Source organism: Penaeus chinensis, chromosome 17 (assembly GCF_019202785.1).
Source record: "Penaeus chinensis breed Huanghai No. 1 chromosome 17, ASM1920278v2, whole genome shotgun sequence".
Classification (NCBI taxonomy): Eukaryota; Metazoa; Arthropoda; class Malacostraca; order Decapoda; family Penaeidae; genus Penaeus; species Penaeus chinensis.
Window position 1 is genome coordinate 5094321 of NC_061835.1, and position 15000 is coordinate 5109320.

The following is a 15000-nucleotide window of genomic DNA, read 5'->3' on the forward strand; positions in this document are numbered from 1 at the left end:
TTTCTAGGTGTAGGTCTCACTGCAGAAAATGTGTTGGGAGGGGATAACTTATTATAATTTGAAGGTTCTTTTTTCACACACGGACACGCACATGCACACACCCGCACACACACACGCACCCGCACACACACGCATCCGCACACACACGCGCGCGCGCCCACAAACATGCGCACATACAGACACACACACGCCCTGATGAAGCAATAAAGCGAAAATGCTTTCCTTTACTTCTCTTCGCTGTTCTACTTACAATTTCTTGCACACACACTCACTCTCTCTCTCTTTCTCTGTCTGTCTGTCTGTGTCTGTCTGTCTGTCTGTCTGTCTCTCTCTCTCTCTCTCTCTCTCTCTCTCTCTCTCTCTCTCTCTCTCTCTCTCTCTCTCTCTCTCTCTCTCTCTCTCTACCTGTTTATTCGTCTCTTCTTGCCACACTAGACCTTCCAGTGTCAGTAAAGGAGTCAAGACATCTTGGTTGTGTACCTTACACCCTAAGCTCGCCACCTACCATACTCTTGTAGGGCCCATCCTTCGGCCCCTACAACATGCACACACACACACACACACACACACACAAGCACACACGAAAACGCACACACGCAGCAGACTTTTAAGCAATAGAAAATGACTTGTGTATATATGTTTCATCAAATATAATGATGGAAATGTATTGATATCCTGAAGTTCACGTAATGTAACAAAGGGATAAAGGAAAGATGATACGCCGTTGAATATATAGAATTCGATATGAGGATGGGGGGGGGGGGGGTCGGAAATCGAACCGCTCTAATAAACAAAATACCGTCCGATTTTTTTTTTTTTTTTTTTTTTTTTAATAAGCTCAGAGTGGGCTTCTTTGATACTAAACATTTTTAGTTCAATTTTCAGCTAAGGCACAAGGTCTCTAGATAAGTTTAGGTTCCATTTTGAAAATGGAAACCGCATATGAAGTCACGAATCCAGATTAATATAACTGTCTATTACATTTAATGGAGGGACACTATTAACAAAATCCGATACATGTTTCTTATTCTGTGATCATTCTTCGCGAGTATCGCTTTTGAGATTAGCAGATAAATTTCACGCAACGAAAAGTGTTCATTCGTAATTCTGTCAGCTTGATTGAAGCGCCGGATTATCAAGTGCCGGAAAATCGGTTGTTTGTAGCTGTATTAGAGAGAGAGAGCGCAGTGGTAGAGCGCTGGTTTTGCAATAGTAAGGTCCTGGGTTCGTGTCCGGTCGCCGCTCTGTCGACTACCTGTTGACTAAGATAGTCATTAGCATTAGCATTGGCATTGGCATTGGCAATAGCATTAGCATTCCTATTACCATTACCATTATCGTCACCATTGCCATTACTATTATTATTATTATTATTATTATTATTATTATTATTATTATTATTATTATCATCATCATCATTAGTATTATTATTAGCATTAGCATTAGCATTAGCGTTAACTGTTGATGAATAATGATTATTATTATAATTATTATCATTATTATCATCTTATTCTTATCATCATTCGAATTAATTATTATTACTAATATTATCCGTATTACTCATATTATTATTATTTATTATTATTAGTAGTAGTAGTATAACTACCTTTACTATAATCATTATTATTATTTTTTCTTGTGCTGCTCTTCTTTTTTATTATTACCGCCATCATCACCGCCGCCACCGCATTATCATTATCACTCGCATCCCTTGTTATTTTCAGCATTTACCTTATGTTCACCACCCGTGCTATTACCGTCGCTGCAACTGTTGCCGTTGTTGCTTCCATTCAATTATTGTATTTTCACTCCCACTCTCGTTTTTACCAACAGTCGTCTTTGTCCTCTTCCCTGAAAATGGTTATTGGGAATTCTGCCAGACACAGTTAACATATTCTTGGTTATATGCATAAGCATTCTATTTTTCAACCAGTGTCGTCGCATCAACAGCGAAAGCTATCTCTTGACATTTTATTTTTCAAATTTCGCGGGAATGCAAGAGAGCCCAGGACCTTGACATATCGACGAAGCGACGGCTATATCGAGTGCTCATCTAAAAGACATTGAAAATCCGCTCCTGGTCGAGCGAATCCGGAGGCACGACTGCTCGCCTGGTCAGGTCGTTTGCGAAACCACGTGACAGATCTCATCTCTGACTATTTCTACCGCTGACATGTGCATTCAGAATGTACTCTCTGAGACATTATTGATATTGTAAAACATGATGATGTGTTTATTAAATGCAGTGAATATATATATTGATAAGATGCTGCTTGTGGTGTACGTTTCACGGATTTACTTTGTTTTTCTTGCTGTGCGCGGAATGCGCAAGCACATGCATTTATCTCGCCCGGTCAAAATAACTGCTTGAGATGAACGTTAATATTTTTTCAATACTTTTTCGATTTATCGTCTGAACTGGTTATTCATGAGATGATACGTCATCTACACCCATATGTAGCACACTTCATCAGCTATGGGAACCTACACGTATGAGAACGAAACTTAAACCTGCTGGAGAAGGTTCCGTGTCAAGTGTCAGCGCAGAGAAGTTGCTGAACCCTGCCCGGCGCACCTGTCTGGCGGACGTACGACGAATAACATTCTTTTCGTGCTCATTTAGAAAACTTGGTGTTATTTTTATATTTCCTATTGTATGAACTAGTGTGATTACAGTGTTATTAGTATTATAACCTGAATATTCATTTTGTTGTTACCTACTCTATGAAACATGTTTTCCCAACGCGGCAGCGAGTGTCAACAGTCAGTTTGACGTAAGCCGTTGTGGGGTGTGGGTGCGTTTGCGTCAACTCTCTGGTCGTGAGTGACTTGCCAGTGGAATTCACTGTGTCTTCGTCATGAGTGAGCGGTTCAGGGTGTCCTCTGTAGGGGACGGTGGGTCGCGAACCAACTACGGCGCTACTGAACATGATGACTTCGACGGTAAGGGGAGCAGTTCGGTGGCTACGTCACCTGTGGGTGGTGGTGGTGATGGAGACAGTCTTGCTAGTGTGATTGCAGCGGATGATGACCTGCAAAGCGCTCCGCCACTTAGCTTCGGCATGGCCAACGGTAACTAACATTTTCCGACTCTCTGCACCCGCTTGCGCCCACCGCCCGCTGCCCTTCCCAAGGAGCGGGACAGGCGGCCGGGCGGTGGGCGGAGGTGTTCTGACGTGTTGCGGTTCACTCACCGCATGGTCACTACCTCACTCTGCTTCGTACTATCTTGTGCTTCTATTTGCTTGCCTGCATGCGGATAGCTAGATAAATTATCTTCTAATAATACCGGCTGTGTTCCATGCATGGTGTTTGCGTCATGCGTCGTTGAGATCTCCTCATGAGTCACTCGGGTCACTATAGCGGGGTTGACGCTGCGACTGTCAAAACAGATGAGGTTCTCACACAATGACTCAAGCTTCTGTGGAATTTGCAGCCCATTTCACTACCCTCGTAGTTTTAGCGTTAGCTGCGCCATAGATAGACCAGTAGTAATACAAGTAATGTATATACGTGTCTAAAAACTGATTTATGAAATAGAAAATGGAAAGTGGTCGACCCATATTACGGGATCCAGCCCCTAACCGCGCTGCCAGACGCACGAGCGCCGCCCCCTCAACCAACACCCACGAGGGAACATGCCCAGAATGGGCACTCCCCGACCGATGACTTCACCCAGGGTACCGTAAGCCGTGTCTAGGAGGGCGGGGGAGTGAGGACAAAAAGTTTAAAGGGGGAATTGAGAATGATTGCATCCGCGCTTGCCACGTTGTGTCTCGCTGTGGTGGAGATTGCTGCCAAAAAACTCTTACCCATATCATGTCGATATGAAAGTTCATTTCTCAGGTACTTCCGCTCCCCAGAGTCCTTTGTCTTGCCGGTTCCATATGTATATTATTCTGACCGCATTCGCTGTAGGGGCTGCATATTCCATGGGATCACTCCCTCTCCCTCGCGGCCCCTACCAGCTGCTCTGTTTGCCGAATTCCAATCTGAACGGAATGACGCCCGTTGATAAATTACAGTCGCCCCATTATTAGCGTTATGGATCTGCCTTCTCTCCCAAGCTCGTAAGAGAGAGTGCAAGGCCTCGTTTTCCCTTGCCTCGCACAAGAAACGGAAAGTCCCGCCTAGTTTCCCGTAATGGGAGAAAAAGTCAAACTGCAAGCGAAAGTTAAAGTTCCGGCCGAGCACGTTAAAACTTTATGATTGAAAGTCAGATCAAAAAAGAGTATGTAGAATCTTCTAGCGAAAATTAATTAGGTCTGTTAATACATATCCTAAACGTTATTGAGTTGGAAGCTAAACCCACATCGTTAAAAAGTACAAATTGCTTCCAAAGTCAATAGCGAAGGGAAATTAGATTTTAGTTTGCAGGATTAATAGAGTTCCTGTCATGGAAACATTTTTTAGCGAATATACCCACATACTTGATAGAATAGGAGATAAAAAAGTAAGTTAACGTGGTAAATTTGTAATGTTTCGTGGCCATGTTGATGTTGGAATTTATGCGCGAACATTTGCCCACAATAGCATCGAGAACGAATGTTATGACGCTCGCATTTGTCACGGAAAGTTCGCCGGTAGCCATGGCCATTAACCTCATTTATTCGTATTCATTGTTCGCTGGGCGCGCATTGTTCGTCTTTTTAGCTTGCAACATTATCTTGCTACTCTCCCGTATGTCCTCGTGTAGCAGGGTGTGAAAAGTGCCTCATTTTTAGTGTGTACCCTAGGGTGCTTTGAACTCTTGGCTCGCCTGTCGCCCGCTGTCTCGCTGTCTGCCATTGATTATTGTGCGTCTCTCATACCGATGCTATTGATTAACCTCTCAGATGCATTTGCATTTAAGTCATTTTTTATCGACTTTTCCCCTCTGTATCCAGTGCATTTAATCTTGGCCACTCCTTAATCGTTTTATCGATCGGAGTTTTCGCTTCGAATCCGCTCATTCCGACTTATTGATCGGCCTGGATCGGCTCTACCAGACTTCTGTTGACTGGATGCATGTTTTACGATTTGGTTATTGACTCGGTATTGTAATTCGGTAAGCCCTGCGTGGATTTTCGCGCTGTGCTTTTGAGTGTGATTGCATGTGTTGGGCGGGTGTCCTTATCTTTCTTCCATCTCGCTGATATCTGTTCTCGCATGAGTATGGGTTAGGGTTATTCTTGTTAATGCGATTTTGATTAATGCTGTTGTATTACACCAGCTCACATTTGCAGATTCCGGAGCCTGGGCACATACTTGCTTGCAGATGTCTCTTGATAGGCCATTCCGTGCTGGAGGGCTGCCAAGTTATTACCGTTATTATTCTCTTGCACCCCATCCCGCATTCTGCCCCTTGTACTGAGCACAGCACATTTTTACACGTGCATACCAATGTCTCCGTGGGCTGATAAAAGAAGCGGCGTTGGCTGACTCCGCAGATCACCCTCGGCCGCACCCTTAGAGTAAGGGGCTCTCATCAAGGGTGGAGGGAGCAAGGGTGATTCCTGAGCGGCTAGGGCGGCGGGCCTCGGAGGCGATTGACATTTAGGACTTGACCTGCAGCTGTCGGGGTGCCACGTGGACCTTAATGTGTGTTGTGCTCGCTAGGTTAGGGTCGTGGAAGGGATGGCAGGGACGAATTTTAAAACGTGCCTGTTGGTTTGTTCAATTTTTGATAAAATCGTGGACTAAAAAAGAAAATCACTTTCTTAAAAAAGTCAACACGTTTTCAGTTTACGTTGTACCATGTTTGCATAAGAGGCAAAGCATAACATACTGAAAGGCTGCTCGGCCGTCTCCTGAGCTGACATTGAAGTAAAACGCACAGATCACGAACGACAGCACCCTGACAGCAGAGCGACAGCAGCCTCCAACATAATCATCTCCCGAACGCCCTCTCCTGGCTGACGCAGCAGGGCAACGGAAGGCTCATTGGGCGTGATCGCTCGAGGAGATGCTGGAGTCAAGTGTCTCTCCATTGATTAGTTGACTCTGCTTCGTGTTCATAGTCTCTAATCTAAAAAAAGTTCAACACTATATTTTCTCACATTATATAGTGTGAGAAAGACCTGAAGTAAGCAAGTGGCATTTTCTTGTACATGCAGTTGCACGAACCTGTAAGACCTAGTTTCTGATTCATCTTGCTATTAATAAAAGACCCCCCAAAATGCTTAATGGTTGGTAAGCCCAGTTTCTGATTTATCCCGTAGCTGAAAAGGCCCAAAAAACTGCTTAATGGTGAATAAGGCCCAATTTCTGATTTACCCGTTGCTGAAAAGGCCCCCCCCCCCCCAAAAAAAAAAAAAAAAAAAAAAAAAACGCTTAATAGAGAGTAAGGCCCAATTTCTGATTTACCCCGTTGCTGAAAAGGCCCAAAAACTGCTTAATGAGGTGTAAGGCCCAATTTCTGATTTACCCCGTTACTGAAAAAGCCCAAGAAACTCCGCCCCCGTTTAGCCTCCGTTTTTTAGCGTCCTCCTTCGCGAATCTGGTGGCTCTGGTTGCATCCGGATAATGGTCGGAGTTATCGACGGCCGAGCCTCGCTGTTATGGGGCAATTGCGATGGATCGTGGACGGAGGCGGGGCCGCGTCGTGATAGGAGGGCGGGGGGTCGAGGGGGGGTAGTGGTTGCGCTTCTTGCTTAATGCGGTGGCTGGCGCGGGATAGGGGCGTGGAGCGCGCGGGGCTGGTGGGCGGAGAGGGGGGGGTGAGGAGGGTGAGGGCCGGTGGACGGGGGGGAGGGTCCGGTGGGGTAGGGGGCGGAGGCGGGGAGGGAGGGGAGGAGCGGCGGAATCGATTGGGGGGGGGCGTGGGCGGCGGGGGCCATATGCTGATGGATGCAGATTGATGCTGCGCATGATGATGAGGATGATGATGATGCTGAGCTGCTGCTGATGATGATGATGAGGCGTTATGCTGTTCGGGTTGCGGGGGCCTGAGGCTGCGGCTGCCGAGGGAGGCGATGATGGTGGTGGTGAGGGCTACGAGGAGGGGGCAGGTGTGGGTACAGCGGACGACACTGGACGGTGGCAGGAACCGGCCGGGGACCGAAGAAAGGGCAGGGGGAAAGGGGCCAAGAGAAACACTCGGAAGGAAGCATGACACGGGGGCGCCTGTGACAGCGCGTCAGCAGACGCAGAGCAGACGCGAAGCAGAAGACGCAGACGCAGACGTACCGATGCGAAGAAGCGAAGAAGAAGAGGAAGACGCGAAGAGACGCGAAGAGACGCGCAACGAAGCGACAAGACGAAGCGCCGAGACAAAGAAGACGAACCGAAGCAGAGAAACAGCCGCAGAGAAGAGACGAGAGAGAAGAGAAAGGAAGCAGAAATTAAGAGCAGCGATCCGCCACCGCACGAGAAGGAAAAGACAAGTCAGAGAAACTTAAGAGCGATCACCGAACGACGAGCAAGACGCGAATAGAGAAATCAGAACGAGAGCCGCGGCTGCGAAAGGAAACGCGCGCCGCGAAGCGCATGGCGCAAGCCACGCAAAGATGAGAGCCGAGCCGCGCGCCGGAAGAGAAAAGAACCAAGCCCGCAGCCGCAGCGGACGACATCCCGAGGCGAGTCACGAATCCCGAGGCGCGAAGACGCCGCCGGAATCAAGAGTAGAAGAAAGCAGAGGGAGCGAAGCCAGAAGGAGCGACGCCGAAGACGAAGAAGAAGAAGACGGAAGACGACGAAGCATGGACAGAGGTAGCAGACCAGAGGCGCGCCGCAAGCAGACACGAGGCCGCAGCGGCGACGCCGCGGACGACATGACGAAGCTCAGGCAGCTGAGGAAGAAGGGAAAGAGGAAGAAGAGGACGCAAGACCGCGGAACAGAAGGAAGAAAGAGGAAGCCGCGGCACAGCAAGCGGACGCCGACGACGCGCCAGCGGAAGAAGAGAAGGCGGCTGAGGCGTGCGGACGAAGCAGAAGATCCGCCAGAGGACGAAGCCGGAAAGACGACCGAGGAAGAAGATCGCAGTTACCGCCAGAACGGACGACTTACGAGGCCTACGACGGGGCCCGACGAGACCGCACCAGGCGTGCAAGCGTCGGCCGCCGGCAAGCGCAGACAGATAGAAACCTGCGCTGCACGAGGCAGCAGCCCGGCGGCCGCCGACCGCGGACGCCGACGCCGCTGGAACGCACCACAGCTCAGCCGCCGCCGAGCAGTCCCAGGCGGCAGCGCCGGAAGACCGGAGGAAGAGAATCTGCCTCCTCCTCCGCCTCCTCCGCGTATCTCGCTTGCTCCTCATGCCTTTCCTCCTCCTCTTTCTCTCCTCCTCTTCCTCCTCTCTTTTCTCCTCTCCCTCCCTTCCTCCTCCTCTTTCTCATCCTCCTTCCTCCTTCCTCCCTCTTCCTCCTTCTTCCTCTCCTTCCTCTTCCTTCTTCTTTCCTCCCTCTTCTTTCCGCTCCATCTTCCTCCTTCTTCTCTTCCTCTTTTCTCTATTCTCCTCCTCCTCCTTCCTTCGTCCTCTTATCCTCTCCTCCTTCCTTCTTCTCTTTCTCTCCTCCGTCCTTCTTCCTTTTCTCCTCCTCTTCCTTCTTCCTCTTTTTTCCCTCTCTCTTCCTTCTTCCTCTTTCTCCTCCTCTTTCCTATTCTTCCTCTTTCATCCTCCTCCCGCTTCCTTCTTTTCCCCTTTCCCCTCATCCTTCCTCTCTCCTACTTCGCTTTCCCCTCCTCCTCCTCCTCTTTTCCTCTCCTCCTTCCTTTTCCTCTTTCTCTCCTCCTCCTTCCTTCTTCCTCTTTCTCTCCCTCTCCTTTCTTCTTCCTCTTCTCCTCCTCTCCTTCCTTTTCCTCTTTCTCTCCTCCTCCTTCTTTTTCTCTTTTCCTCCTTTTTTCTTCCTCTGTCTCTCCCCTTCTTCTTCTCTTTTCCTCTCTTCCTTTCTTCCTCTTTCTCCTCCTCCTCCTTCCTTCTTCCTCTTTCCCCTCCTCCTCCTCCTTCCCTCTTCCGCTTTCCCCTCCTCCTCCTCCTTCCTTCTTCCTCCTCCTCCTCCTTCCTTCTTCCTCTTTCTCCTCCTCCTCCTTTCCTTCTTCCTCTTCTCCTCCTCCTCCTTCCTTCTTCTCTTTCTCCTCCTCCTCCTTCCTTCTTCCTCTTTCTCCTCCTCCTCCTTCCTTTTCCTCTTTCTCCTCCTCCCTTCCTTCTTCCTCTTTCTCCTCCTCCTCCTTCCTTCTTCCTCTTTCTCCTCCTCCTCCTTCCTTCTTCCTCTTTCTCCTCCTCCTCCTTCCTTCTTCCTCTTTCTCCTCTTCCTCCTTCTCCTTTTCGTCCTCTTCTCCTCCTCCTTCCTCCTTCCTTCTTCCTCTTTCCCTCCTCCTCCTCCTTCCTTCTTCCTCTTTCTCCTCCTCCTCCTGCTTCCTTCTTCCTCTTTCTCTCCTCCTCCTTCCTTCCTTCCTCCTCTTCTCCTCCTCCTTCTTTCTTCTTCCTCTTTCTCCTCCTTCTTTCTTCTTCCTCCTCCTCCTCCACCTCCTCCTCCTCGTCTTCCTCCTCCTCCTCGTCGTCTTCTTCTTCCTCCTCCTCCTCCTCCTCCTCCTCCTCCTCCTCCTCCTCGTCGTCTTCTTCCTCCTCCTCCTCCTCCTCGTCGTCGTCTTCCTCCTCCTCCTCCTCCTCCTCGTCGTCGTCTTCCTCCTCCTCCTCCTCCTCCTCCTCGTCGTCGTCGTCTTCCTCCTCCTCCTCCTCCTCGTCGTCGTCTTCCTCCTCCTCCTCCTCCTCCTCGTCGTCGTCGTCTTCCTCCTCCTCCTCCTCCTCCTCCTCCTCCTCCTCCTCCTCCTCCTCCTCCTCCTCCTCCTCCTCCTCATCGTCGTCTTCCTCCTCCTCCTCCTCCTCCTCCTCATCGTCGTCTTCCTCCTCCTCCTCCTCCTCCTCCTCATCGTCGTCTTCCTCCTCCTCCTCCTCCTCCTCCTCGTCGTCTTCCTCCTCCTCCTCCTCCTCCTCGTCCTCCTCCTCCTCGTCGTCTTCTTCTTCCTCCTCCTCCTCCTCCTCCTCCTCCTCCTCCTCCTCCTCCTCCTCCTCCTCATCGTCGTCTTCCTCCTCCTCCTCCTCCTCCTCCTCCTCATCGTCGTCTTCCTCCTCCTCCTCCTCCTCCTCCTCCTCCTCATCGTCGTCTTCCTCCTCCTCCTCCTCCTCCTCCTCATCGTCGTCTTCCTCCTCCTCCTCCTCCTCCTCCTCATCGTCGTCTTCCTCCTCCTCCTCCTCCTCCTCCTCATCGTCGTCTTCCTCCTCCTCCTCCTCCTCCTCGTCGTCGTCGTCTTCCTCCTCCTCCTCCTCGTCGTCGTCGTCTTCCTCCTCCTCCTCCTCGTCGTCGTCGTCTTCCTCCTCCTCCTCCTCGTCGTCGTCGTCTTCCTCCTCCTCCTCCTCGTCGTCGTCGTCTTCCTCCTCCTCCTCCTCGTCGTCGTCTTCTTCCTCCTCCTCCTCCTCCTCCTCCTCCTCCTCCTCCTCCTCCTCCTCCTCCTCATCGTCGTCTTCCTCCTCCTCCTCCTCGTCGTCGTCTTCTTCCTCCTCCTCCTCCTCCTCCTCCTCCTCCTCCTCCTCCTCCTCCTCCTCCTCCTCTTTTACTCCTCTTTCCCCTCCTCCTCCTCCTCCTCTTCCTCCTCCTCTTTTACTACTCCCCTTTTACTACTCCTCCTCCTTGTCTTTTACGCCTCCTCCTACTCCCTACCCCCTCCTATCATCACCTTCACCATAGTCGCCGGTTAACAGTTATTCCCCTTCCATCATCCATAATCATCCTTCATGTCCTCTTCCTCCTCATCTTGCTTCCCCTTCTCCACCTCTTTCTCAATTCCCTTTCCCAACACCTTCATCCTTCTGCTTCAGCGCCCCCTCCCCCCCTCCCCCCATCCCCGGCAAGCAGAGAGTGACAGGGAGCTTTCACGCGGCCACGTGGGGGAGCAGGGGGGGGGGGGGTGCGGTTGGCCGGCGCGTCACCTGTGGCCTATAGAGGTGCTGGGGAGGGGGGGGGGGGCAGGCCTGAGGAGAGGGAGGGAGAGTAAGGGTAAGTAGTGCTGCAGAGAGGGAGGGGAGAAGGAGAACGTGTGGGGATGTGGGTGAGGGAGGCGGAGGGTGAGGGAGGCGAAGGGAGAGAGGCGAAGGGTGAGAGAGGCGAAGGGTGAGAGAGACGAAGGGAGAGAGAGGCGAAGGGTGAGAGAGGCGAAGGGAGAGAGAGGCGAAGGGTGAGAGAGGCGAAGGGTGAGAGAGGCGAAGGGTGAGAGAGGCGGAGGGTGAGAGAGGCGGAGGGTGAGAGAGGCGAAGGGTGAGAGAGGCGGAGGGTGAGGGAGGCGAAGGGTGAGAGAGGCGAAGGGTGAGAGAGGCGGAGGGTGAGAGAGGCGGAGGGTGAGAGAGGCGAAGGGTGAGAGAGGCGGAGGGTGAGGGAGGCGAAGGGTGAGAGAGGCGAAGGGTGAGAGAGGCGGAGGGTGAGGGAGACGAAGGGTGAGAGAGGCGAAGGGTGAGAGAGGCGAAGGGTGAGAGAGGCGAAGGGTGAGAGAGGCGAAGGGTGAGAGAGGCGAAGGGTGAGAGAGGCGAAGGGTGAGAGAGGCGAAGGGTGAGAGAGGCGAAGGGTGAGAGAGGCGAAGGGTGAGAGAGGCGAAGGGTGAGAGAGGCGAAGGGTGAGAGAGGCGAAGGGTGAGAGAGGCGAAGGGTGAGAGAGGCGAAGGGTGAGAGAGGCGAAGGGTGAGAGAGGCGAAGGGTGAGAGAGGCGAAGGGTGAGAGAGGCGAAGGGTGAGAGAGGCGAAGGGTGAGAGAGGCGAAGGGTGAGAGAGGCGAAGGGTGAGAGAGGCGAAGGGTGAGAGAGGCGAAGGGTGAGAGAGGCGAAGGGTGAGAGAGGCGAAGGGTGAGAGAGGCGAAGGGTGAGAGAGGCGAAGGGTGAGAGAGGCGAAGGGTGAGAGAGGCGAAGGGTGAGAGAGGCGAAGGGTGAGAGAGGCGAAGGGTGAGAGAGGCGAAGGGTGAGAGAGGCGAAGGGTGAGAGAGGCGAAGGGTGAGAGAGGCGAAGGGTGAGAGAGGCGAAGGGTGAGAGAGGCGAAGGGTGAGAGAGGCGAAGGGTGAGAGAGGCGAAGGGTGAGAGAGGCGAAGGGTGAGAGAGGCGAAGGGTGAGAGAGGCGAAGGGTGAGAGAGGCGAAGGGTGAGAGAGGCGAAGGGTGAGAGAGGCGAAGGGTGAGAGAGGCGAAGGGTGAGAGAGGCGAAGGGTGAGAGAGGCGAAGGGTGAGAGAGGCGAAGGGTGAGAGAGGCGAAGGGTGAGAGAGGCGAAGGGTGAGAGAGGCGAAGGGTGAGAGAGGCGAAGGGTGAGAGAGGCGAGGGTGAGAGAGGCGGAGGGTGAGAGAGGCGAAGGGAGAGAGAGGCGAAGGGAGAGAGAAGAGAAAGGAGAGGGTTAGGGGGAAAGAGGAAGAATAGGATATGGAGATAGTGTAAAGGAAAAGAAAGGAAGATAGAGAGAAATAGAAATAGAAAGGGAGATAGGCGGAATGAAAGTGAATTGTAGGTAGAATGTGAGACTGAGAGGGAAGCGTGAGAATGGGAGAGTGAGAGGGAGCGAGGGATAAGGGGAGATAATCATCGAGTTAGTCGCTGAGACTCGGAGGTATCGGTGGCGTCACCAGGGCGACGGCGCCGCGAAGCCCAAATAGAAACCTTGCAACGAGATGGAGCGAGCGGGCGAGGGAGCGCGGGCGGGCGGCCTTCGTGCCTCCCTTGCCTTCTTGCTCCTCCGGCCGCCCTCCTCGCTGCCCTCTGATCTCTGATCACAATGTCTCGTGAGTTTGTCGGGGTCATGGAAAGGCAGTTTATTGCCTCGTATTGTATCGTCTTTCCGGATTTATGTGCGGGGCTGTACATAGTGGGCGGCGTTGATGTTAGGTGCCGGAGACCGCTCGTTCGGGGGCACGATCCCAATTACATCACTCAAATTGCAATTGAACGAGCGTGAAGTCAGTGGTCCACAAAATAAAAACGCCTTATACGTCTCCTAATGTCTGTATGTTTATTTCACTTTCATATCATAGTCAGATATCTGACAGCTATCCACGGCGCTACGAGCATGAAGAGACACTCGTTCACTTGTAGACATTCGTACTCAAGCATTCTAGTTAGCCTCTCACTTTTATTTCTTAAGACTTCCCCTTGGGTTGTATTTAACCTTTGTTACACAAATATTTTTTACTTCTGCTTTTCATATGCTCTAATTTTATGTTTCTACTTCATTTTTTGACTTCGACTTCTGTCAGAATACATTTCCTCAGATATTTCGTTTTTCATGTCGGCAGAATTCTGTTGTTTGTATATGAAATTACGCGGATCTGCAATCGTCAGTTTCATCCTCTCAAAGCGCAACGCGAGAGTGCCAAATATTTTCAGACTTTATTGGAATAACAAAAGGAAAAAAACACTATCTGTCGTTTTTCCAGTTAGTGGAATCCTTTGCCTGTTTTACTTATTCATGGCACATCATGGCAAAAATCGGCCATCGTGTGTTTGAAGTGCAGAAAAGTTGTAAAACCTCATCAAACGCGATTCCAAATCTGCGATACCGATCGAGTGGATTTTGATGAATTGGCAAGCAATTGGACTCGGGAGTTTGCCATTCTATACTAATTTTGGCCAATCCATTCGGATAAAAGTTATTCCCAAATGGCCGTAATAACTGTGCTAATTGCGAGGAATATGCCTTTGCGGCGGCTTTTAAAGAGACTGCGATTCGCGCGGGGCAATCTCCCGTTATTGGCGTGTTTAAAGATGCTGTTTACTCGATTGAGGCCATTTCATTTATGTGCTGCGACGGAAGATTCCGCTATCAAGTAATTGGCGCTGTTTGCCAGGGGAGCCGGCCACTTGGAGCTGGCTCTGAGTGGCCGCTGCTTGGCGATCGCCATGGCCCGAGGCGGGTGATCTGCGGCTCCTGTCTTTAACAGAAGCGTGATCGATGAAGCTGACTAAGAGTCTTTGTTTGTAGCTGGTTCTTTAGTCTACGAAATCTGCATATTTTGTGGCAGATTTTCGAGTACGAAATACAAGTGCAAGATGATTCTGCTAGACTGTATTTCACAGAACCGGTTACACATTCATCTTAGATTAGGTATGTGTGCACAGGTAGCGCAATTACACTAATAAAAATATTTTTGCTCACCCTGTGGTAGTCCCCAAGTTCACCGTTGAACATTAATACTGCGTTGTCCCTTAAAATGCAACTTCGAAGGAAACGCTCCTCCTGTAGGGGGGGGGGGGGGGTCAGTCGAATCAGCAAGCAGACGTTGGTGTGGAAGGGAAGTAGGTGTTGAGGTACGGAAAGCAGCTAGCCTTCGTTCTGCCTCTCTTGTCAAGGGAGACAGATTTGACTGTCAAGATGCGGATGGTTATACAAGGGAATAGATATGGCCAAGGAGGATAAAAGCCCACGTAGAGAAGAAAATCGAGTGGAATGCAATAAATTAATAGAAGTGAAATTGTTATTCATTTTTAGCGACGTAGTAGTGCATCGGGGCGTAAGGAGCCAATGCCGTTAAGAGGTCTCTCTGCAGAGGGAAAGAAACCTATAGTTTTTTCCGTGAAGAATGTAGACTTTTAAGCAAGACTTTAGTGGCTATATAGGAAGGCTGCTACGACTCGGCGTTTTGTTTGCGAAAAATGACTCCCAAGTTCTAAGCCCTTTTAAGCTGTTTCTAGAGCGCAGGGTTGGAATATTCTGCACTGGTTTCACCCGAGGGAGGGAGAAATCGTTGAAAGTTGGAAGTAGAGATATCGAGAAGTACGTGTGGTCGAAGTTTGCAGGCATACTTACATATGGTCGAAGACACAGACATGCGCACACGAGATCGAAACATGTAGACCCTATACATGTATTCGAGCCCAGTCATACATACATACATACAGTTGAAAAATACAGACATACGGATCATAGACGTCCGCCTTGATCTGGTCCCCCGACTGCAGCAGACAAGTCCTTCGTCAGGTCCTCACGACTCGGCCAACTCTCCTCGCGGGGCCGACAGACGGGACGTTTCCCTCGCCCTGCTCCGCGTCTCCCCTCCTTCGT

The 15000-nt window shown here is 50.8% G+C and overlaps 2 protein-coding genes across 6 annotated transcripts in view; one reads left to right on the plus strand and one right to left on the minus strand.

The window, feature by feature from the left end:
* The window catches only part of LOC125033890, a 31486-nt gene extending 28401 nt beyond the window's left edge, over positions 1-3085 (minus strand). Inside the window, exon 1 of the mRNA XM_047625461.1 lies at positions 2974-3085. Within this exon, the coding sequence (XP_047481417.1) occupies positions 2974-3083 (110 nt within the window). The 5' untranslated portion in view covers positions 3084-3085. The remainder of the gene's footprint in view (positions 1-2973) is intronic.
* The window catches only part of LOC125033888 (solute carrier family 12 member 6-like), a 343003-nt gene continuing 330786 nt past the window's right edge, over positions 2784-15000 (plus strand). For 3 of the 5 annotated variants that reach the window (XM_047625456.1, XM_047625457.1, XM_047625458.1), the window contains exon 1: positions 2784-2943. In XM_047625456.1, coding sequence (XP_047481412.1) covers positions 2859-2943 — 85 coding nt within the window. In that variant the 5' untranslated portion in view covers positions 2784-2858. Of the gene's footprint in view, positions 2944-2968; positions 3073-15000 lie in introns of those variants that run through there. The other 2 variants (XM_047625459.1, XM_047625460.1) reach the window with 2 other exon arrangements.